The 24,589-nt window shown below is 44.5% G+C and overlaps 1 protein-coding gene across 6 annotated transcripts in view; it reads left to right on the top strand.

Annotated features, from left to right (window-relative positions):
• Nucleotides 1-24,589, top strand: part of LIN54 (lin-54 DREAM MuvB core complex component) — a 227,385-nt gene that overhangs the window by 194,627 nt on the left and 8,169 nt on the right. For 5 of the 6 annotated variants that reach the window (XM_033962745.1, XM_033962726.1, XM_033962735.1 and 2 more), the window contains 2 exons: nucleotides 1,903-2,040; nucleotides 9,030-9,232. In XM_033962745.1, coding sequence (XP_033818636.1) covers nucleotides 1,903-2,040; nucleotides 9,030-9,232 — 341 coding nt within the window. Of the gene's footprint in view, nucleotides 1-1,902; nucleotides 2,041-9,029; nucleotides 9,233-24,589 lie in introns of those variants that run through there. The other variant, XM_033962753.1, reaches the window with a different exon arrangement.

Raw genomic sequence — 24,589 nt, 5'->3', positions numbered from 1 at the left:
GTTATCTTGTCCCAACAGAAGTCCACCTGTTTCACCTCCTAATATGCTACATCAGGAGATAAAGAATCAAGCTGATATCAGAAACATGCCTTCAATCCGCTGGTGCGGTTCTTCAAAATGGCAGCATCTATAACATGCCTCCGCAATTTGCTGAGGTGCTCAATTATTTTGATTCGCACTGCCCTTACTGTACTTCTCATGTAGTACTGTAGGCAAGGGCATTGAATTAGATAAATCACTCCCTTGGTATTACAGTTTGAATCCCACCAATACCTCAGTGGTAACGCTAAATCTTTTATGTTTTCCAAAGATACAGCATAGGGGCATACACTACAGGCACCACATGCACTGTGCCACCATTTAGCATCTCCCTCTCTACAATATCACTTTAAAAATAAGATTGTATAAGTAGCTATTTAAGCTTGCATCCTCTGGAAAATGCAAATCGAGGCACACACTGAAACTCTTGAAGACACTATAAAATATTCCAGTGTCGTTTAATAATACTTTTGATCTCATACGCATTACTTGAATAAGGTAAAGCACAAAACAAGGGAATCACTGGAAGCAGGAGGCTGTCAATTGATCAATAAGGATTCTTGCGCATATAGAGCACGCTTATACGTATTTTAAAAAATGGAGTTTTGTTGATGGCCCTTTTCCAAAAAATGCTCCCACATTTCTTCAGCTTTAATCAAACATTCTTGTTTAATAGAGCAAACCATCCACAACCTGAGAAACTGCCCTCTAGTACCGTATGCTGTCCTTCAAGTGTCTTGGATGATGACTATGATATCTCAATAACATATTTTGGTTTGTGGGTTTACGAAACAGGGTAGTGGCAAATCCAGAACCCTCAAAAGATGATATCAAATCCAAAAACAGAAGTTGTTGAGAATGGATGGTGGAATTAAATTGCAGATTAGAATCGCAAGAATTAAGGCACATTTCAAAATTATCAAAGCTTTCCAATCAGCCTGCTTATATGTGGCTTCTTTTGGAAGAAAGGTTTTTATACACCTCTGAGTACTATTCACATTTGTATTTTTGGATTAGATATATTGATAATATTTTAGCAGTTTGGACAGGCTGATTGGAAACTTTGATAATTATGAAATGTGGCTTTATTCTTGCAATCCTAATCTGCAATTTAATTCCACGGTCCAACTTCTGGTTTTGGATTTGATATCTTTTGAGAGTTCTGGATTTGCCACTACCGTGTTTCATATAAGAACTTGCCAACTTCTTGACCATGTACTTAAATACATATACCACCACATAATTTTATAGTGGGTCTTTTCCACATGTAAAACAGACTTTACATGCAGTAGGATGTTTATTATCCCCCACATGCTTTTTGTCAGGAATTAACTGCTCAGGCTAGGGATAGGTGGAAGACTGGGGCTTTTTTTTTTTTTAGAAGAAAAAGGATACATTTGCTGAGTGGTTTTAGCATTTTTGAATAAAGGAAAATATTCAAGTGCTAAGGAAATGGTGGTCTGCATTGTTGGTGCAGTTTGCTGTTCTACTGAATTGTTTCATAATGCAGTGAGGTATGCCTTCTGTGCACTTCTTTGTGTTTGTGGACATAGTTTATATTTTATTTTTATTTAAAATAATCTAAGCTGACAGGGGTTTGTATAGCTGCTTCTAATTTTGGTTTTCTAAACCACATGCCCATAAATGTTCAAGCAATTCATAAATGACTCAGTTCAAGTATTATTTAAGAATCAAAATGAAGCATTGAAATTTCTAATAGAGTTGCTGAGATGTTAGAAGGAAAACTGTGAGTACTTCATAACATGAAAGCTTGTGAAACAGCTTAATGTCAAATATTTTTCCTGTGGGAAAGAAATACTCTTGTTCTGTCATTTAATACTCATCTTGGATTTGTTTTGGTAGGCATGCCTTGACAGAAACCCAGAAGCCTTTAAACCAAAAATAGGCAAAGGAAAAGAAGGAGAATCAGATCGACGTCACAGCAAGGGCTGCAATTGTAAGCGATCAGGATGTCTTAAAAATTATTGTGAATGCTATGAGGTAAGCCTCTTTGAAAGTAGTAGTTATTTCTCCTATCCAAATGTAGGGGTAGAGAAACCTCTTCCCATATTTCACCCAACTCCTATTATCCCCTTGATCACTGAATCTTGATTCTAGCGATCATTTCACCCACAATTCCAGATCAATCCTACTTTTTCTTCATCCCATATCCTATCTTCCCTCTTTCTCTTTTGCCTCTTCTTACCAGCCCTCCCTCTCTTCCCCTCACTTCTTTCCTTTTGCCCATTACTTTTTTAAACAAGAACAAGCAGAACTGTAAAATTCTCACCTATTAAGTGACTTCACCCATAAAGCCTGGTGCAGGAAGCAGTACCCCAGCAACTTTTTTAGAAGCCTTTGGGTAGGCTTACCAGGTAAGCATGCCTGTTCCGGCCTGCTTCTGTCATGTAGGATCTCCTTAGCCTACCCTTTTCTTTAGAGCTATTTTGACTGTTTTTCATTGTGGTTGCTTCAACAGCCACTGCATGATCTTTTCACAAGTACCTGGTAGTTCTCTAGTCAGGTTTTCAGTGAATTTTAAGGGGTTTTTTTTGCTTCTTTTTTTTGTCAGCTCAGTGTGGACCACTTTTAAGCCTCAGTCTCCTGGCCTGATTATTTTTGTCAACACCAAGTCATTTGATTTTTCTGTGACTTCAAAAATGTTCCTGATACAACAGGACTGTATCGGTTGTGGATACCCACTCTTGGTGCTTGCAATGTCCAAATCCCAACCATGATTGTATTCTTTGTTCCCAGATGTCAGGGAGAAACCTATGATAGAGAAAAGCCTGTTGGTGATAAGACCAGCATATTGATATCAGCAACATTGGTTTCCATTGGTTCAGGAGAAGCATCGGACCCTGGGGATGCATAAACATTAAGACTATCTCAATCATCCTCAATACTAAGCATCTGTAAATGTCCAGTTGTCTTCCAAAGAAAAGTAAGGATTCAACCTCATCTTTTGTTGGTTCCAAGGGAGCTTAATGAAAGACATCAAGTGTAGGCTGAGACATCTTAGCATCTCTATCAAATCAAGGTAGCTGTTGTTTATGAAGCACCTTCAACATAGGACTGCTCATCCTCTGTGTCGTCAGAAAGGATGCAAAAACCTCCATGAACTTAAGATCCAAGTTCCAATAAACCTCAGGCAACGCAAGATAGCATGACCACCCCTACAGGAATTGCTTCTTACTTATCTGCTGTCATTATCCAGTATGCTCTCCACACCCCTCCCCGACTTCTCAGAACACTAAACAACTATTGGCTACATAGCCCCTCAGTATCAGCTGCAGGTCTAGACTCCACTACTGGTTTTTTTGTTTTGTTTTGTTTTTTTACATATCTGGCTATTGTTGGTGGGTGGTGTATATGGGTTGCTCTCTAGGATGCTTAATAGAGTATGTTTGAGCTTCTTTTATGTCTATTGGTTGAAAAGGAGAATAGGTCAGTTATGTATTTGGGGGCTAGACTGAATAGAACCTTGAAGCAAAAGCAGCCGAACTTAAACCTCAAACAGCATTGCATATTTTCATGCTTCTTTGTGCATCTGTGCAGCACTGCATGGGTCGGGTGGCGCTATAGAATTAGTTACTAGTGGTACTAGTAGGAGTTTGGGATTGGAACGGTTTGGGGGCAGCAGTGCAAGATGCCCTGGCGGAACTTGTCCACTTATGGTAGGGGAGAATACCTTTCTTCCTTTCCTATGCTTTTCATGTTCCTACGCTGTTGAACAGGCCTTTCTGGCATTCCCCTAGTTCATGAAAAAGGCTACTCCGCTCCAATTCTTTCTGTATCCGTGCAGCATGCAGGATCTCTTTTCAAATCTGGCCCATAAGTCTGAGTGGCGTTGCTGGCGAATATTGTATTCTATATATCTCCATTGGAGTGATAGCGCCTCACTCTGGACAACCTGTCATTGCAGCGGTGTCCCGGATGGCCTCTTTTCCGGTTTCTATTCAAGACATGATCTTGCAAATCCTGATTGACCCTCCCTGATCCCGCCACATACTTCATCCATTACCCATGTATTCTCCATGGCCATGCCTAGGCTAACTCTTGTTGTAATCCACCTAGAATTGAAAGGTATTGGCGGGATAGATGGCATCATTTTAATGATATAATAATGGAGGGGTGGCAATCTTGGATTCAATAACTTGTCAGTTAGTTCCATCCCTAGGATTTTTCTTTGGGTTTGGGTTCTTGCTGTTATAGGTGGCGAAGAGCAGCTCTTCGGCCTTTGGGCGGCAGAGGCATTTCTAGCTTTCATATAGTGCGCTTTTCCTTTTAGGGAAATATGGGTTGGACAAGTGCCTTTCCATCCCCTCCTCCTGCCTATATTTTCCAGAATAGGCCAGGTAGGATCTTTTATTCTTCTAGTTGTCTCAATTCTTTCGCCGCTAAAGCTAAATTTTGCGCAGAGTTGTTATTTTCTTGTCTCCCTCTGCTAGCTCTTTAGGACTTTTAGAACATGGACTTTGGACATTATTCAGGATGATAACAATGTGAGTACTCTTTTCCTCTCGCAGATTCTTTCTGGGGGGCCCCGTATCTTTCAAGATTCCTACATTGGTTCAACTGGGAGAGTTCTCAAGTAAGGGACACTCAATCTCAAGTAAGATTGCTTCCATATTCCTGTGTGGTCGCCGTATCTGCGGTATCTTCGCTTTGAACCCCTTGGCCAGGCGCTATCGCTTTCGGTGGATGCCATTTGTCCTAGCAATGGCTCCAAGGACGGGTTCGAAGGTGATGGCAGTGGTTGTGGCGTTTTGTCGCAACCAGGGAACTCAAATACATCCTTCATCGTCCCGTTAATTCAGGGGCCTTCCTGGCAGGTCAGTTTGGCGGTGACACAAACGAGTGATTTATCTCTTTCGATCTTTGGATTCCCTACTGAACTCTCTTGTCCTGTGGTAGTCATTGGACCATCTCATAGGGTTGTTCGACATGCAGGGTGACCACTTCCAGTCTCAGGTTTGTCTTTTTTCTTCAGTCACTCAGACCAAGAGTGTAGGTTTATATACAGGTTCTAGAATCCATGGTGGCATTTCTGGACTTAGCGCCTTCGGCTGGATTTCACGTCAGCACACTGCAGCTGTGGCTTCTGGGCCGATAGTGCCCAGTGTAAGAGGCTGCACCCATAGTGTCTAATGGACTCCTTATCCATAGTTCAGTATAAGTGGATGGCAAAATTATTTTTTCAATGGGCCCTCTTATAGTCGCCAAGGTTTCCAGTCTTTGTGGTTAGGAGGCTCAGTTCCTTCCTGGCTCAGCGTTAGGCATCTGGTCTCAGTAAGAGGCTCAGTGTTCGCTTGCTCTTCGGAAGTTGTGGACGTTCAGGCTAGCGTTTCCAGAGTTTCAGGCCATCCTTCAATGAGGGAATTGTAGGGTAGCGTCTTGGCGGTTTCATTTTTTCAGCCGCCGCAGAAGTGTGTGGATCCTTCGGTTGCTGGTCAAAGCAATGATCCTGTTTCGGTAGGTGGTACCTTATCTTTCTCTTCTCTCAGTGACTCACATTGCGAGATCAATTAAAAAAAAAAAAAATCCCACATGTTCCACATACTTACTCAGTAAGGGTCTTCTCCATCCCGGGCTTTGCGATCTTTCCGCTCAGGAGCTCCAGCTTCTTGTATAGAGATGACACCTCCTTGAGCTATACTTCCTCACCTTATATTGAACTGCCAGCTTTTCACTTCTTCAGCGGGCTCAGTGAGTGGAAGTCTGAGGGAGTCGGAGTGCATAGCTGCGGTCACTCTTTTCTGACCTCTAGGTACTCTTCTCTACGTGTTTCCCTTGAACACTGCTTGCATACTTCCTTCTCATGGCTCGCTTTCACGACATGATGATATTCGTAGCTCTGGTTTTGCTGTGCCGTCCTTGGTATGCGGGTTGGAGGGGTTTGTTGGTGAGTGAGCCGCTGTAGTTCTCAGTATCTTCGGATTTGTTTACCCAGGGATTCATCGACAGCTGAGGCATACGAATTATTTCTCCTTTGTTCCTGGCGAATCTTATGTCTATATCTGCGGCTTACGCTTGTGTTTGGAGGGGTTATTTTGAGTCCTAGGCAGTTCTGGTATTTAACCCTTCTATACTTCTTCTATGCTTCTATGTCTTGCTTATCAGTCCACTGTAGTTCGGTTCCTGATGATAGTACAGCCTATTCTTTCATCGGTGTAGATACCCTATCTTGGGTAGACACTTATGATAGTTTTTCAGAATTTCAAACACATACCGTTTCAACCTTTGTCTTTTGACGCTGTAATGGAGGGGCATTGCAAACAGTGTTTCTTGTGGCCATGACTCCATTTAGGTGAGTTTCTCCATTGTTTCTTCCTCAGGTGATATATTCCTTGCATTTCAGTCGCTCTCCCTATTCCTTCCTGCTTTCTGGGAGGAGGACTGGAGGGGCGCGTGCTTCTCTTCATGGTGCTTCTTCGATCTTTGACTCTTCCTCTTTGTCTTCTTTGCGCGACACATCAAAGCTTTGGGAGCGACCAAAGCGCCTATCGCTTGAGGGCTCAAGGGGATCTTGACTTCCGCTTTCTGTATGGCAGGGAAGCGGTTCCCACATGAGCTTCATGCTTTTTCACTTCGACCACTGCCACCTTCTTGGATTGAGTCAGGAGGTTTTCCTTGACAGCCATTAGTCCGTGCTTATAAGAAGGCATTTTATATGCATGCCATTAAGAAGGCATTTTATAAGCTTGGTGCGATTGAGGATATCAGAGACTGCGCAAGCTTCTTTTGGTGCTTCAGTCATTGCAGGGCAGGGTATGCTTCCCACCCAGATTGAGGATTGCTTTGCTACATCCCACTAGTCTCTGGATTCATCTGCTGCTGTTGCAAAGGAAGGAAAAAATATGTTCTTAACCTGTTCATTTTCTTTCCTTTAGACGCAGCAGATGAATCCAGAGCCCCACCCTTTCTACATTTTGCGGTTCGGTTTATCTTTTGCGAGTTTCAGAGGTTTCGTTATAGTTGGTAGTTGTATTCTGTATTATTACCTTTGGACTTTATTATGGGAAAGAAGTTTTTTGCATACTAAGCAGCTTACAAGTTCCGAATGCTTGGGCAAGGAACAATACTGACGATACAGGAGAAGTGCCAGCCTGTTAATCAGTTTCTCTATCTCCACCTGCTGGTAGATGTGTGCTATCCCACTAGTCTCTGGATTCATCTGCTGCGTCTAAAGGAAAGAAAATTAACAGGTAAGAACATAATTTTTCCTTCTTTCGCCCATATCCTAGTTCCCTTGTTTCCATATCTGAGCTTCTCTCCTTTTCTTCCCATCTTTGCCCCTTCTTTCCTGTGATGTTTTCCTTTCTCCTTCAAATTGATATTCAAGGTTCCCCACCCACAATGCTCTTGGAAAAAAGACAAAATAGAAACACACAAAGATTGTAAAACCATTTTTATTATGCTGAATAAAGTTTCAATATAATAAGCAAAATCATTAAAATCTATCTAAATGAGACAAAAGTTTAGAAATTTTGCTACAGAATGTTCTAACTTATTCTAATGCAAAATCAATACCTGATTTGGGCTGTATGAATAAGATCATGGCAAAGCTACATTTGGAGTCAAGGATTGTGTGTTAGATACTAATCCTCAAAAAGGATGTCTAGATATCAGTTAAGCATTTTACAGTTAATTGGATTTTAGGGTTTATATGCTAACATGTAAAATTCCAGTTTTCATGAACACTGCTTCAGAATTATACTTTTTCTACTAAAAGTACTTTTTGGATGAAATTATACAGTATTTGTATGTCAGATTGCATTGTGTTTTACTGTATTGTGACATGCTGTTTTAAAGAAATAATTTAAAACAAAGGAGAAAGGGTGTCGGGAAAATTTAAATCTCTGCACATTGATGAAACAGGCCAGATGCTATAGATTAGAATTAACTTAACACAGAAATCATATTAAAAATTGCAATACCAACCAGGATGTCACCTCTGTCTGACAGCATGTTTGAAAAACTGACCATGGCACCAATGATTTTATGGTGAGAATACTAAAAGGAAATTTTAAGACAATCCAAGAATGTAAGACCTTTGAAATTAAAATGATGAAATATTTTGATACCTACCAATCAGGACTTAACAAAGACCTCAGCTTCCTTTCACATTATAAAGAAATTTAAACTACTTTATCTCTCTGTCTCCTTCCTACTTACCCACCTGCCCCTCCCTTTTCCTGTGAAACTATCACTAAAATACTTTCATGTTTCCCTTATATATATATACTGATATTTATCAGCATTTGCTTATTTCTGATCTGAAGGAGGATTTACTTTTAAAAGCTAATCATAAAATGCATTGAGTTAGTCCAATAAAAAAAGATATTACCTTATTTCTCTTTTTATTTCTAAATATTACCTTGAAAAGTGGACTAACAAGTCCCAAAAACCAGCAGGCTTGGTACTGAAATTATAGAAAAATATGCCCAGACACGGTGGCTAGAACGCTAAAGACATTCCATCAAAACCTGAACAGAGTTTAGTTATAAGTTATGGAGATTTAGTTATGTTGTTGGGAACTCCAGATTCAATAACTGAAGCTAATTATCATGTTTTAGTTTTTGTTGGTTTAAACATTGCTATAGATAGCACATAGTGAGAGATCCATATAGACCCTCTTTTACAAAGGCGCGCTAAGGCATTTTAGCACATGCTAAATCAACACGTACGTTAACCACTAACACATCCATAGGATAACATGCACACGTTAGCGTTTAGCACGCGCTAATATTTAGCGTGCACTAAAAAGCTTAGTGTACCTTTGTAAAAGAGGGGGATAGTCTAAACTGCTGTGCTTCCTCAGAATGCATGCGAGCTGGTTTCTTGAGATTTCCTAATCCTCACTGCCTCAGTAAACCATTAGTGATGTGATATATACTTAAAATGTTAAAACAACCACCACAGTAAAAAGTGTGTGACCAAATAGTGGAAAAATGTTATTTTAACTAAATTGTAACTTATATTTCCAGGCAAAAATCATGTGTTCTTCTATTTGCAAATGCGTTGGATGTAAAAACTTTGAAGAAAGCCCTGAAAGGAAGACGTTAATGCACTTGGCAGATGCAGCAGAAGTCAGAGTGCAGCAACAGACTGCTGCAAAAACAAAGCTATCATCACAAATTTCAGATTTGCTAACAAGGCCCACACCAACGCTAACTAGTGGAGGTGGAAAGTAAGTTAATGAAACATCCAGTATCATCCTTTCTTATGGATGTTGTAAGATATATCTTGCTCTGCTTTGAGCAGCTACTATATACACTCAAATATAAACCAATATAACTTTTATCCCAGAACAAGCAGGCAGCATATTCTCACATATGGGTGACGTCAACCACGGAGCCCCGATGCGGACAGCATCACAAACAGACTTGCTTGAAGAACTTTTAGAAAGTTCACGACTGCCGCACCACGCATGCGCGAGTGCCTTCCTGCCCGATGTAGGGCACGCGTCTCCTCAGTATCTCCTCAGTTCTTCATTTTCCGCAGAGCTGAGAAGCTGTTTCAAGGCTCTGTATGAGAATTAGTTCTTTACGTGCCTTCTCATCACCATGGCTTGTGTTTGTTTTCCCAGTCGCTGCGGTGCGCGTTAAAAAAAAAAGAGTTTTCGAAATTTTTTTGGCTGTGTCGCAGTGCGGCCTATTCCGCGGCCTCAGCCTGCAGGCTTCAATTTAGCCGCGGTCGTCTTCCATTCCATGTCCAGGTCAGTTACAGGATTCAAGAAGTGTAGCCAGTGTCAACGCGCGATCTCTATCACTGACCCACATAAGTGGTGTGTTTAGGACCTGACCATCTTCTGGAGTCATGCGCTCGTTGTGCTACACTTCAAAATCGAGCCCTTAAATGCCGTCGAGTTCAGCTTGAAAAATTTTCGGGGCCATGGATCTGCCTCCAAAACCCTCAGCTTCGACTTCAGCCTCGCTAAAGCCTACCTCGATGGGGAAATCTTCATCTTCAGGGAAATCAGCAAAATCATCCCTGGAAGGGCCGCTCTCCTCAGTGTCTCCCTCAGGTAAGCTAGTGAAGCCAACCTTTCATGAGTCACAACACACTCCAAGAGCGAGCTCCATAGGACCCGTTGCTTCGAGGCTTTCCAAGAAGCGTGTGTTCAATCGAGGAATCATTCGTTCTCGAGATCATCTTCCTCGGAGTCTCTAGCCGCACCAATTGAACCAGCTCCAGTGGTCTCGGTGCCAGCTTTGCAGAATATGTTGGAGGCTATTCTGCATCAGGAGTTTGGTAATATGCTTGCCAAATTAACTCCTGCCTCGACCCTGCTTCCTGCAGTCCAGCCTGAACACTCAGCAGTAATGCAAGGAGTCGAGTCCTTGAGAGTGCCTCAAGGTCAATCTGAACACTTTATACAAGGAGACGAGTCCTTGAAAGTGTCTCAACCTCGATCTTCAACCTCCAGTCCTACTCTACATGAGGCATTGCCTTCTTTGAGGCACAGGACGAGGACACCTCGCCAATCCTCATCGAGGCTGGCTTCGGCTCGATCAATGCCTCATTCTCCGAGGCATAGTTCATCTCCACACCATTTGTCCAGACGGTCGTCTCGACCCAGGTCTTCTTCTCGAGGTAGACCTTGTTCATTGAGGCATCAAGATTCTTCGAGGCCTCCAACTCCCTTATCAAGGAAGTCGATTGTAGAACCTCATATTCAACAGCATTCTCGACAGTAGAGTTCTTCTCCTATGAGATTTTCTTCACCAGTTTGTTCATCAAAACGAAAACGGCCTGCTTCTCTTGTTCATTCCAGGAGTGGACATTCCTCCACGTCTTCGCTATCAATATTCTAGAGAGGCTTCACCTTTCTTTGCAGTACAGGGAACTTCAAGGGGATCTCGTTCACCTTCACCTCAACATGGTCACCTCTCTTCTGACCCGGTGTCTTTTACTAAATTTTTGTGTCAAATGAGTAAAGATCTCAACATTGTCTTGGAGTCTGATTCCAAATACTCTAAGGAGTATTTAGAAGAACTGGGTATGCCTCATCCTCCTTGGGATTCTTTAAAATTACCCATGAATGGCATTCTTTGTCAAACTTTCAAGAGGAATTTGGATACACCATACTCAATTCCTGCTGTGCTGGGTAAGCTAGAATCTCAATATAAGATGGTTCATTGCAAGAGATTTGAGAAGTCTCAACTATCCCATCAATCTCTTCTCATGGAATCTTCTTTAAAAAGAACCAATCCTGCCAAAGTTTATGCCACAGTTCCTCCTGGCCGAGAGAGATGAACCATGGACAAATTTGGCCGTCAGTTGTATCAAAATTCAATGATGACAAATCAGATTTTAAACTATAGTCAAATATATTTTGAGCAAACAAGAAAGCAACATAGCAATACAATAAAACATGAAGCCAGCTCAACAGTTTTCAAGAAAGCCCCTCAAAAATCCCACCCCCCTCGAGCCCAACCCAACCCCCCTCCCCACCACCACACCCCCTCACCCCCGGGTCCTCCTTCCAAATACAGAACAGGGAAAAAATACAAAAGAAAGGGAATACAGCAAGCAAAACCAAAAGAAAATACAAAACAAGAATCAACAGTTGAGCACCCTGCTGCGAGCCAAAGGAGTCAAGGTAGTCCAAAAAGGCTCCCAGGTACTCTGAAACATACGGCCCTGGCGAGTAGAAAGATCAGGCACATCCATCCGCTCCCACATCAGAAGGGAAATCATTCGGCATCTCCAGAGAGAATAATCCGGAGCGTCAGGTTCAAGCCATTTCAACAGGATGCATTTCAGAGCAATCAGGACAGTCCACTTGAGGAAAGCTGCAACTCCTTTGGAACGAGGAAAGTAATGAGGAACAGTACCAAACAAAAGCAAAGGTGAACTGCGAATGGTGATGTACCTGATGTGATGCACAATGTGCGGCAGCGGCAAAGAAGGCAAATAGAATGTTGGGCATGATAAAGAAAGGAATCTCGAGTAGATCGGAGAAAGTTATAATGCCGCTTTATAGGGCAATGGTCAGACCACACTTGGAATACTGCGTCCAACATTGGTCTCCCTACCTAAAGAAGAGGGTGCAGAGACGAGCAACAAAACTGGTGAAGGGTATGGAGAAACTGGAATACGAGGATAGACTTATAACACTAGGATTGTTCTCCCTTGAGAAAAGGAGACTGCGTGGGGATATGATCGAGACCTTCAAAATACTGAAAGGAATCGACAAAATAGAGCAGAGAAGATTATTTACATTGTCCAAGTTGACACGGACTAGAGGACATGTAATGAAGCTAAGGGGGGACAGGTTCAGGACTAATGTCAGGAGGTTCTGCTTCACTCAGAGAGTGGTTGACGCCTGGAATGCCCTCCCAGAGGAGATTATTGCGGAATCGACCGTCCTAGGCTTCAAGAGCAAACTAGATGCATATCTCCTTAAGAGAGGCATATAAAGATATGGTGGACTATAAATTACGTTTTGTGAAATTCAGTTATAAGCAGGGATTCATCCAGACCAAATATACATAGATATAGCTGACATACTAAAAATCAAAAAAGATGAAAAGGAGAAAAATAAACCTCAATTGAGGGCAGTTGGGACTACACAAGTACCCAACCCTCCACTCATCATCACGGGTTTATAAAAAACTCCAAAACATGTATAAATAATCAATTCTCACGTTTTTCATTCATACAAAATCTTCTTTTTGTTATTTTCTCAAAGTCTTTTTTATAAATTCAATGTAAATGTCAAGCAGTAGAAGGCCCGAATCCCAAACTTAACCACATTAATTGGCGAGGACTACAGCTGAATGCAATAAGTGTAAGCAGTTTTTAGAGATATAAAGCATACATATGGAACCGTGAAAAAATACACTCATCTAAAATCGAGGGTTTTCACCAAAGGCTTCCAATTCAAGATCCCGACAGAAAAGACTTTCTGTTTCGCCCGGCAAGGGCTACTTCAGGGGAAAAGTGCCAACTCGAATATCTCTCTGCTTCTTATTGTCTGCTGGTGGTAAAGCCGACTCCTCTCTAGATAGTGCTGGGCTTGTATGAATGAAAAACGTGAGAATTGATTATTTATACATGTTTTGGAGTTTTTTATAAACCCGTGATGATGAGTGGAGGGTTGGGTACTTGTGTAGTCCCAACTGCCCTCAATTGAGGTTTATTTTTCTCCTTTTCATCTTTTTTGATTTTTAGTATGTCAGCTATATCTATGTATATTTGGTCTGGATGAATCCCTGCTTATAACTGAATTTCACAAAACGTATTTTTAATATATTTACTATTAGTTTCACGTTTGTGCCTCAAACAAATTATTAGGGACTATAAATTACGCCAGGTGTACACCTGGCAGGGCCTCCGCGTGTGCGGATCGCCGGACTTGATGGACCGAAGGTCTGATCCGGAGATGGCAGTTCTTATGTTCTTATGTTCTCCACAAAAGTGAAGATTGCAATCCAGAAAAGTTGGACTTTAGGACAGGTCCAGAACATGTGACCCAAGCCCGCTTCCGGAGCCTGGCAACGAAGGCAAGCAGCAGTAAGGCGGAAGTGGGACAAAAAAGCCCTCTTAGGAGAGATGTATAAACGAAAAATTAATTTAAAATGCTGTTCCCAAAAGGTGGTATATTTACGAAAAGCAGGTAGTCGTCTAACAGCCTGAAGGAGTACATCAGAGGGTAAATCAACAGCAAGATCGCAAGACCAAGCATCCCGCAACCTAGAAGGACATGGCGGTACTTGAGGGGGTCCAGAGAAGAGCGACTAAACTGATAAGGGGTATGGAAAATTTTGCATACGCTGACAGGTTGAAAATGCTGGGGCTGTTCTCCCTGGAGAAGAGGAGACTTAGAGGGGACATGATAGAAACCTTCAAAATCCTAAAGGGTATTGAGAAGGTGAATAAGGACAGATTTTTCAAACTGTGGGGGCCCACAACCACTAGGGGTCACTCGGAGAAATTGAAAGGGGACAGGTTTAGAACAAATGCTAGGAAGTTCTTTTTTACCCAGAGGGTAGTGGACACATGGAACGCGCTTCCAGAGGATGTGATAGGCCAGAGCACTTTACAGGGGTTCAAGGAAGGTTTGGATAGGTTCCTGGAGGATAAGGGGATTGAGGGGTACAGATAGAACTAGAGGTAGGTCATAGAAGGGGTCAGAAACCACTTCACAGGTCATAGACCTGATGGGCCACCGCGGGAGCGGACCGCTTGGCGAGATGGACCTCTGGTCTGACCCAGTGGAGGCAACTTCTTATGTTCTTAAAGGGGAAGGACCTGAAAAACATAAAGCCAACAGGGAACTATGAGCATGTTATATAGGTGCACCCGGCCCAGAAGCGAGAAGGGGAGAGATTCCCAAAGGGTCAATTTATTCTGGAGGGCCTGAAAACAGCGGGGGAACATTTAACCGATACAAACTAGAAAGGTCTAATGGAATGGTAACCCCCAGATACCGTAAAGTAGAATCTGCCCAGCGAAGAGGAAAGTCACCCCTCCACGAAATACGTAAGTCCGGCGGAAAAGGTAAAGCCAAGGATTTATCTAAATTAAGAGAAAGTCCAGAATAAAAACCAAATTCAGAAATAAGGTCTAGGGCCGTCGGAAGAGAGTCTGCAGGCCGGGTAAGAATCAAGAACCTGTCGTCTGCGTACGCCAGAGTCTTAAGCTCAAAGTCACCCACCAGAAGACCACAGACCTCCGCGCACCCCCGAAAAGTACACAATAAGGATTCCAAAGAAAGAAGAAACAAAAGGGGGGAAAGAGGGCAACCCTGCCGGGTACCACGAAGAATAGGAAAAGAGTCCGAACGGGTCCCATTAACTAGCAGAGAGGCCTGTGGATTAGAATAGAGGGAACGCACAGCTTCCAAATAGAAACCTCCCAACCCAACATGTTCCAGGGTACGGAATAAAAAGGACCAAGAAATGCTATCAAATGCCTTAGAGGCATCCAAGCTTACAAAAAGAGTCGGGATCTGACGAGAGTGACACTGAGCGAGAGCAAGAAGGACCTTGCGAACATTGCGTACTGACTGACGGCCCCGAACAAACCCAACTTGATCCTCATGGATAAGCTGCGGCAGATGAGGAGCCCGACGGTCAGCCAACATACGAGCAAAAAGTTTCAGGTCCACATTTATTAAAGAGATGGGGCGATAAGACCCGGGTAGGTCAGCCTCTTTCCCAGGCTTCAATAGTAAAGTAATGAGGGCCTCATTTGCAAAACGCGGAAAGGAACCCTGTGCAATAGCGGTATTAAAATACGCCAGCAAAGGTCCAAAAAGAGTAGGGGAGAGAAGCCAGTAAAAGTCACCGGAGAACCCATCTGGGCCCGGAGCTCGATCAGAGTGAAGTGCTTTAATAGCGGACTCCAATTCAACCGCCCAAAACGGACTATTAAGAGAAGACACCACTTCCGCGGGTAAACAAGGTAGACCAGAAGAGTGAAGATAATCCGTCGTCATGTCCAGAGAAACATCATCCGGAGCATCATATAGCCGGCGAAAGAAATCAAAGAGGACCCCAGAGATATCAGGTGTTGTGTACACCACCCCACCACTCCGAGTCCGAAGAGATAAAATCGGCCTCTTACCCGTCGCAGCTTTAACTAAACTGGCCATTAGCCGACCAGGCTTGTTCCCATAACGAAGAAAATGGTGCTTATAGAAGGCTCTACATTTTTGGGAACGAGAATGGAGAAGCGAGTTCAAAGCCGCCTGAGTAGAGAGATAACATTCCCGAGTCTCCCGGGAAGGGTGGAGAGAGAAGGACCGCTTCGCCAAACGCAAGGCCCGTTCCAGATTAATTATCCCTTGGTTAATGCGCTTGTTACGGGCACACAGGAAAGAGATAATGTGTCCCCGAATCACCGCCTTCCCAGCCTCCCAGAACAGGATAGGATCATCCATGTGGGAAGCATTATGGGTAGAATAGTCATCCCACTGAGTCTGTAGAAAGGTCCGAAATTCCTCATCCTGAGCAAGATAAAAAGGAAACCGCCAGGACGAAAGACGACGATACGCGGCATCCAGGACAACATCCACCCATATCGGGGCGTGATCAGAAATGGACAACGGACCAATCTCAGCTAACTGAACTGAAGGAAACAGAGATGAGGACAAGAAAATATAATCCATACGGGACCAAGTGCTATGAGCACGAGAAAGATGAGTATAGTCACGGACTTCAGGGTGAAGAAGACGCCAAGGGTCCACCAAGGAAAGAGTATCACAAAAGTCAGAAAGGAGACGACCCTTGGCACCCAAAGAAGAAACAAGTGGTCCAGATTTATCCAAAGCAGGGTTCATAACCAAATTAAAATCACCCATAAGAAGAAGAGGATCCCCAGGAAAGTTAGAACAAAGTGTAAGCAAGCGTTGCACGAAGGCCGACTCCCCCGAATTGGGGCCATAGACTACTAAAAGAAGATAAGAACTGATACCCAAGGTGAGGCGTAAAAGCAGAGATCTGCCATCAGGCGCCGTATCAAGAACTTGCACCCCAATAGGAGAAGACTTCTGAACCAACACTGCTACGCCACCATGGCGGCCCTCGGAAGAAGCAAAATAGACCTCCCCCACCCAAGAACGACGCAACTTAAGATGTTCCGCATCAGTCAGGCGAGTCTCCTGTAGACAAGCAATATCCGAACGACCACGCTGCAAGGCAGCCAGAATTTTAGAGCGCTTCACCGGGGACGTGATGCCTCCCACATTCCAAGAAGTAAGTCTAGATGGGGTACTCAGAGTAGGAAATACGAATAAAAGAATCGGAAAAAGAGCAGCAAATAGTAAACCACCCCAGGGGCCCAGCCTCCCCCCAGAGCAGAGATCCCAGTCCAACTGCAACAATTGAGAAAAAAACATCAGGAAATAAAGCAGAAAACAAACAAAATATCTCAAAGTAAGGAGGACCCCCCATCCCCAACAGCCCAACCCTCCCCATCCCAAACCTCCCCCCCTCCCTAAACCCCCCAAAATCCCCAAAAAATCCCACTGCGAACACACACCCCAGTCAACGGACGTGGAGTGAGAGGGAGTCACACAAAGATGGCAACAGGGCCCCCGATCCCCCCACCCCACAAAACAGTGCAGAGCAAAATCCTCACATTCACACGAGCAAAAAACCCAACAGCACAAACGGCACACCAGTCCTCCTCCCCCGGAGCAGGAAGAAGAGAAAGGGAAGGCCAAGGTAATAAGGCCCAAGCAGCCCTCAAACGAGAACCAGTCAGAATGATACCCCAAAACCCCACCCTCCCCCCCATCAATCACACACTCACCCAAAAAATCAATCAAACAATGCCAATCCCAAACTAAAAACAGTAATATAAAAGATGAAAAACCCCATTCCCACAAAGATGAAGATACCCCATGTAAATCCCTAACCCCAAGCAAATCCCCCACGCAATCCACAAACATCCAAAACAGGCAACAGGATCCTCCAGAGGTCGGATCTTCCCAGCATAACAGCAAGAACGCCCAAAACCTGAAGGCAGCGCATAGAGGGGAGGAGAGCACAGACTCAATACAAGCACTGCACAGCCATGAAAAGCAAAGAAGAAGGAAAAGGGACGAAAGCTGGGCGCAAACAGTAAACAAAAAGCAAAGGGCGTATAAAGAGGCTAGGGTACACCACCAACCTCTCCAACAGTAACAATCCCCCAAACATACCACAAACTCCTGCAAGAAAGTCCACAGAAGACAAATAAGGCATGGGAGGCACATTAAGTCCACCGGGAGGCCCAGGGGAATCTAAAACCGCCTGCCCGGTTCAGCATCCAGGATGACCCAAAGCACAGGCTCACTGCCCCAGCACTCCAGGGGAGGAGGACACAGTACAGAGATGGCAGAGGCCAAACTTCAGGCAGGACTGCAGGTGAGGAAAACTGCCTGCCCTGCTCAGCATCCAGGATGGCCCAAAGCACAGGCTCACTGCCCCAGCACTCCAGGGAAGGAAGACACAGTACAGGATTGGCCGAGGCCAAACCACAGACAGGACTGCAACCAAGGTCCCATCCAGGAAACAAGCCCCAAAGAATCCAAAACCTCAAGGGGCCGATGATGGACCAGATTCCCCGGGCAGGGCATCCAAGTAGGCCTGCGCTTCCTCTGCGGTGGCATAGCTCTTCCAGCCGGCGGTCGTCCAAATCCTCAGGGTGGCAGGATAGGAAAGTTGGAACCGGTGTTTTCATTCAAAAAGGGCCGAACAGACCCTGGAAAATCGACGACGCCGGTCCTGCAGCGCAGGGGAGTGTCCTGGAACAAGCGGACTGGTGCCCCGTCGAAAGCAAGCGTGTTCCTCTTTTTTCTGTAGTGGCGCATCAGTTCAGCCTTATGCGCAGAATTTTAAACTTTACAGATAGTAACCCGCGCCCGGGTATGGTCGTCGGCCCGCCGACCCAGGCGGTGTGCACGCTCCAATCGGAGGGGCCCCATCCCAGCAGGGAGCGGTAACTCAGTCTGTAGCCAGGACTCTAAGGTGGTAAGTAAGCTGGCATCAGAGACCATCTCAGGCAGCCCAATGAGACACAAATTGTCACGTCGGGAGCGTTTTTCTAAATCTTCAATCTTTTCTTCCTGGCGTCGAAGTAAACTTTTTAAGGAGGAGAGCTCCGCTGCCGAAGCATTGTGAGCGTCTTCCATGTGGGCAACGCGGTGCTCCAGCTCCCCGGTGCGTCTGGTGGTGTCAGTAATAGTTGACTCAAGCGAGGCTAGCTGGGAGGAAAGCTGGTCGAATCGGGCATCCAACGCTCGCACCACGGAAGCCGACAATGCCTCTATATGAGCCGCAGAAAGTGGGAGCGCGGAACCCGTCTCAGCCACCGCCGCCATCTTGGTGTCAGCACGCGAGGCTCGCACCTCCTGATCCTTGGTAACACAGCTAGATTTTCCGCTCATAGTAGGGCTGCCCGATTGAAGATAACGTTCCATGCACTGCAAAAAGGTGAGTCACATCCAAAAATGATTGAATCCTGTAGTAAAGAGGTGCAGGGGGACCCAGGGCCCCGGAGCTCGAGCAAAACACGTCTTGCCCGGCTCAGCACATCACGTGACTCCTCCAGATTTTAAACTATAATTTTGTTTTTATATCTTATCTCAAGCATTGGGTCAACGCTATGCCTACTTTTTTCAAGTACCTCCCAAAACATCAGCTATCAGAGTTCCAGCATATGCATTCTACTATAGGTCAACTTTGCTTGCATATGGTACAGGCTGCATATGATGTTTTTGAAATGTCCTCCAGGGTCATTGTGTTCTCGATGGCCATGCGTTGTCTAGCCTGGTTAAGAACTGTGGAGATGGATCCAAACCTGCAAGATTGACTGGCTAACATCCCACGTCAGGGAAATGAGTTGTTTGATGACTCCATTGAGGCAGCCACAAAGCGTTTGTCTGTGCATGAGAAATCGTTTGCCTCTATAGTTAAGCCGAAGCCTTCCACTGCTAAGAGTTACAGGCCTCCTCCATCTTATCAGAGGCACTACCCTCAGAAGTCAGCTTCTTATTCAAGGTCGTCTCCTAAAAAACAACAGCAGCAACAACAAAGGCAGCGTAAACCTCAGATTCCTGCTGCGCCCAAGTCCATTCAGCCATTTTGACCATCTAATTCAGAGCATAACCTCAGTTGTTCTGCTTCTGTCCTCTCCTCTTCCCATAGGAGATCATCTCCATCATTTTTATCATCGATGGGAACTAATTACATCTGACCTCTGGGTCCTCACAATAATCAGGGAGGGTTACTCTCTTCACTTCCTTCAGATTTTCCGCCAAGAGAGTATCTTTTCAATCTATCACAGATCACCCTTCTTTTTCAGGAAGCCCAAGCTCTGCTTCATCTCCGTGCCATCGAAGAAGTTCCTCTGGAACAGCAGAGCACAGGGTTTTACTCCCGTTACTTCCTTGTCCCGAAGAAGACAGGGGATCTGCGACCTATATTGGACCTCAGAGCTCTCAACAAATTTCTTGTCAAAGAAGTTTTGGATGCTGTCCCTAGCATTCTTGTATCCCCTTCTGGATCACAACGATTCGTTATGCTCTTTGGAGCTCAAAGAGGCTTACACTCACATTTCCATTCATCCAGCCTCTTGCAATTTCTCAGATTTCTGGTGGGAAATCATTTTTAATACAGAGTGCTACATTTCGGCCTGGCATCATCTCCCAGAGTTTTCACCAAATGCCTGATTGTAGTAGCAGCAGCTCTGCACAGCCATGGTCTTCAGGTTTTTCTGTACCTGGACGACTGGCTCATCAAAGATTTAACATCTCAGGGAGTTATTGTAGTGACCCAACGGACTATTTGGTTCCTAAAAGTTTGGGATTCGAAATAAATTTCCCAAAATCCCAGCTCCAGCCCTCTGACTCTATAGTTCATTGGTGCTGTACTGGATACTGTGCAACTCAGAGCATTCCATCCTCAACAGCATCAGGATACTCTCATGCAACTTTGTCTCAAAGTGTCATCCCTCACTTCACTCTCAGTGAGACACATGATGGTTCTCTTAGGTCACATGGGCTCTACAGTTCACATGACTCCTTTTGCTAGACTTCACCTCAGAATATTTCAGTGGGCGCAGGCTTCCGATCCACTTTCTCAACACATTACAGTGACTCTTTCATTGAGACAGTCTCTCCACTGGTGGATGCTCTCTTTTAAACTCTCCAGAGGTTTACAGTTTCAAACACCCCCTCATCAGAAGGTCCTCACGACAGATTCCTCGACCTATGCTTGAGGGGGCTCATCTCGATCTCCGTACTCAAGGGCATTGGTCCAGCACAGATTATTGGTGTCGCATAAATCTGTTGGGACTTGGAGCGATTTTCAATGCTTTTCAGCATCTTCTTCAAGATCAAGTAGTCCTCTTTCATACAAACAATCAAGTAGCCATGTACTATGTTAACAAGAAGGGAGGAACAGGATCCCTCTCCCTTTGCAAGGAAGCTCAGAAGATTTGGAATTGGGCAATTCTTCACAACATCTTTCTGAAAGCGGTCTACATTCAAGGAGAGAAAAACTCGAATTGAGTGTCCATTTGTGAGGCTTTAGAAGACGACTCAATTTGTCATTGAGTCGTCTTCTAAAGCCTCACAAATGGACACTCAATTCGTCGCCTCTCCATCACATTTTTTCTCAATGGGGAACCCCTTAAATAGTCTCTTTGTGTCTCCCCACAACAACAAGCTGCCTCAGTTTTGCTCCAGGATATACTCTCCTCACTGCCTGGATGCAGATGCCTTTCTTCTGGAATGGACGAACCAATTTCTGTATGCATTTCCTCCATTCCTTCTCATTCTCCATACACTCGTCAAACTCGAACACAATCATGCCACCATGATTCTTATAGCTCCTCAGTGGCCCAGACAACCGTGGTTCTCCCTTCTTCTTCAACTCAGCGGCAAGGAGCCTCTACTTCTACCAGTTTTTCCATCTCTACTTACACAGAGTCAGGGGTCTCTGCTTCATCCCCAACCTGCAGTCTCTTCACCTGACCACTTGGTACCTTTCAACTTAACTTCTAATCTACAGTTCTCTCAATCTGTCAAGGACATTTTAGAGGATTCCAGGAAGCCTACCACTGGACAATGTTACAACCAGAAATGGACTAGGTTTTCTGTTTAGTTCGCTCTTCATCACAAGGAGGCTCAGTCTACCTCCTTGTCTTTAGTCCTGGATTACCTGTTTCATGTATCTCAGTCGGGCCTCAAATCAACATCTGTTAGAGTCCACCTCAGTGCAATTGCTGCTTTTCATCAGCCACTGAATGGGAAACCCCTCTCTGCTCATCCTGTGGTTTCCTGATTTATGAAAGGACTTTTCAATGTTAATCCACCTCTCAAACCGCTTCCAGTGGTTTGGGACCTCAACGTGGTTCTTGCCAAATTGATGAAGCCTCCATTTGAACCAATGTCTACAGCTCATCTGAACTATCTCACCTGGAAAGTGGTTTTTCTCATTGCTCTCACATCTGCTCGCAGAGTCAGTGAGCTACAAGCTTTAGTGGCAGACCCTCCTTTCACAGTATTCCATCATGAGAAAGTGGTCCTCTGTACTCATCCTAAATTCTTACCAAAAGTTGTTTCAGAATTTCATCTCAATCAATCCGTTGTACTTCCAGTATTTTTTCCAAAGCCTCATTCTCACCCTGGAGAAACAGCTGAGTCTGGACTGCAAGCGTGCTTTGGCTTTCTACTTACAAAAGACTAAGCCACAGAGATCTTCTCTTCAACTTTTTGTCTCCTTCAATCCAAACAAGTTGGGACATCCAGTTTTCAAGTGAACCATCTCCAACTGGTTGGCTGCTTGTATCTCTTTCTGCTATGCTCAGGCTGGATTGCATCTAGAGGGTCGAGGCACAGTCCATAATAAATGGGCAGATCTAAGATGGCAGTTTGAAGCTGTAACTCTGCTGAAGGAATCTTTTGAAAATCAAGTATCTCTGTCTGTAACAAACTAAGTTGGTAATTTTTCTGGTAATATGTCTGGGAAACCGGGTAAAAGAAAAATGTTGAGAATGCATCGCCTAACAAGCAATTAACAAAAGGTGCGGCACCACTATAGCTTCTTTATTAAAGATTTTCATTTTCAGGGCTGCCCCAGCTGACTACAACGGCTGCAGCCGCAAGGGAAGGAGTTGGAGCCGGCGTGGGAGGCGAACTCCGCCCCCCCCCCCCCCAACAGCTCTTGCGGCACCAATACAACCTCTTTTAAAAAAGTTTTCATCTTCAGGGCAGCTCCACTGTGACCAGGAGCTGCCCCAGCTGATTTCAACGGCTGTAGCCACAAGGGAAGGAGTCGGAGCAGGCGTGGGAGGCGAACTCCGCCCCCAACAGCCCTTGTGACACCACTACAGCTTCTTTATTAAAGATTTTCATCATCTTTCCCCACTGTGATCGGGAGCTCCCCAGTTGACTACAATGGCTGCAGCCACAAGGGAAGGAGTTGGAGCAACTCTTTCAAACTGCTCTCTCTTCAGGGCAGCTCCTTAACCAGTGGGAGATTGCCCCACCGGCACAACCAGCACCACAAGGAACAGATCGGGCTGGTGTGGAAGACGTGCACCTCCTGACTTCCCTAACAACACAGATCTTTTGAACTGTACACTCTTCATTCCACTACCCTACCTACACCCACACCCACACACACAAGAGAGCCTACTATCTCCTACGGGCACCACTTAAGATCCTCAATCCATCAAAATGAAATTCCCACTCGCCCAAATTCTCCCAATTCTTTGCTTTTCCAACTTGACAGCTGTGCACAACGCACCCTCCAGCAAAAACCCCACCCCTCATGGCCCCCCAAATAACAGAGTTCCAGATCCTTTGACCCCCCCCAATATTCATTTAAAGAACCTTCAAACCCACCACAAAACCATCCCAATACTCGAACAAAAACACTAGCAACAAAAGACAGAGAAAACAACCTCCTTTCAAACCATCCACATCCAGTAAAACAATCAGCGGAATAAAAAAAATGGAAATACCCTCATCCCCATCCACTGTATGTATGCCAACACAAGATCGGTAGTAAATAAGCTATTTCTCCTGAATGACCTATTCTCAATCAACAGCCTAGACCTCTCATTCATAGTGGAAACTTTGCTAAAGAACCTAGATAGCCCGGAACTACCCTATCTCTGCCCTCGGATACAACATACTGTAATTCCCTAGGAAGCACAAGATTGGAGGTGGTCTAGCAATAATATACAAAAGCTCCTACATCATCACCGAGCTAGACTCAGCAGCCCACCCAGATCTAGAATACATTGCTTGCAAACTCGAAGACACGCCCAACTCTGCGCTCAACAAAATTGGAATCCTACTGATCTACAGACCACTCAATTCCCAATCAAGCTCTAGCCCCAAAATGAGTGAAATAATAATGAACCTAGCGTGCCAGTACACTAAATTACTCATCCTCGGAGACATCAATCTTCCTCTCGAATCTACCGAGAACAGATATCTTCAAACTCAAAAGACTACTTGAAGATTGTGACATCACGATCATACCCTCAGGTCCCACCCATGAGAAAGGACATACCCTAGACATACTAGCATCAACCCCTGCCAACCTTACAACTAACGCAACACCATGGACAGACCACTACCTACTAAACCTCTGCTTAAACTTCGTAACTGAGAATCAGAACAACAAGGCCACAAAGGAAGTGAAACTCATGCGAGGAAAAACTAGATCAGATCTTTTTTGGAACTTAGTTGAGAATACTCTAACCCCTCCTTCAGACCTCATTACAGCTATGCTAATGAGCTGGAACCAAGCCATTACCAACACATTGGACACACTCACCCCCCTCCACCTTCGAAAACAAAAACATAACTCCCCCTGGTTCACCGAATTTCTGAGATCAGATAAACTACTATGCAGGCGTCTGGAAAGAAAATGGCGAAAAAGCAGAACACTAGAACACAGAACACTATGGCGAAAGGCAATAAACAAATACAAATCCAACATATTGGAGGCCAAAAAGAACTACTATGCCAGCAAACTAGGCACCAAAACGCTAAATAACAAATAAACTATTTCACCTGGTACGACAGTTCACA

The sequence above is a fragment of the Geotrypetes seraphini genome, chromosome 1, assembly GCF_902459505.1.
Source record: "Geotrypetes seraphini chromosome 1, aGeoSer1.1, whole genome shotgun sequence".
In the NCBI taxonomy this organism is placed as follows: domain Eukaryota; kingdom Metazoa; phylum Chordata; class Amphibia; order Gymnophiona; family Dermophiidae; genus Geotrypetes; species Geotrypetes seraphini.
This window is presented reverse-complemented; position numbering and strand designations above follow the sequence as displayed.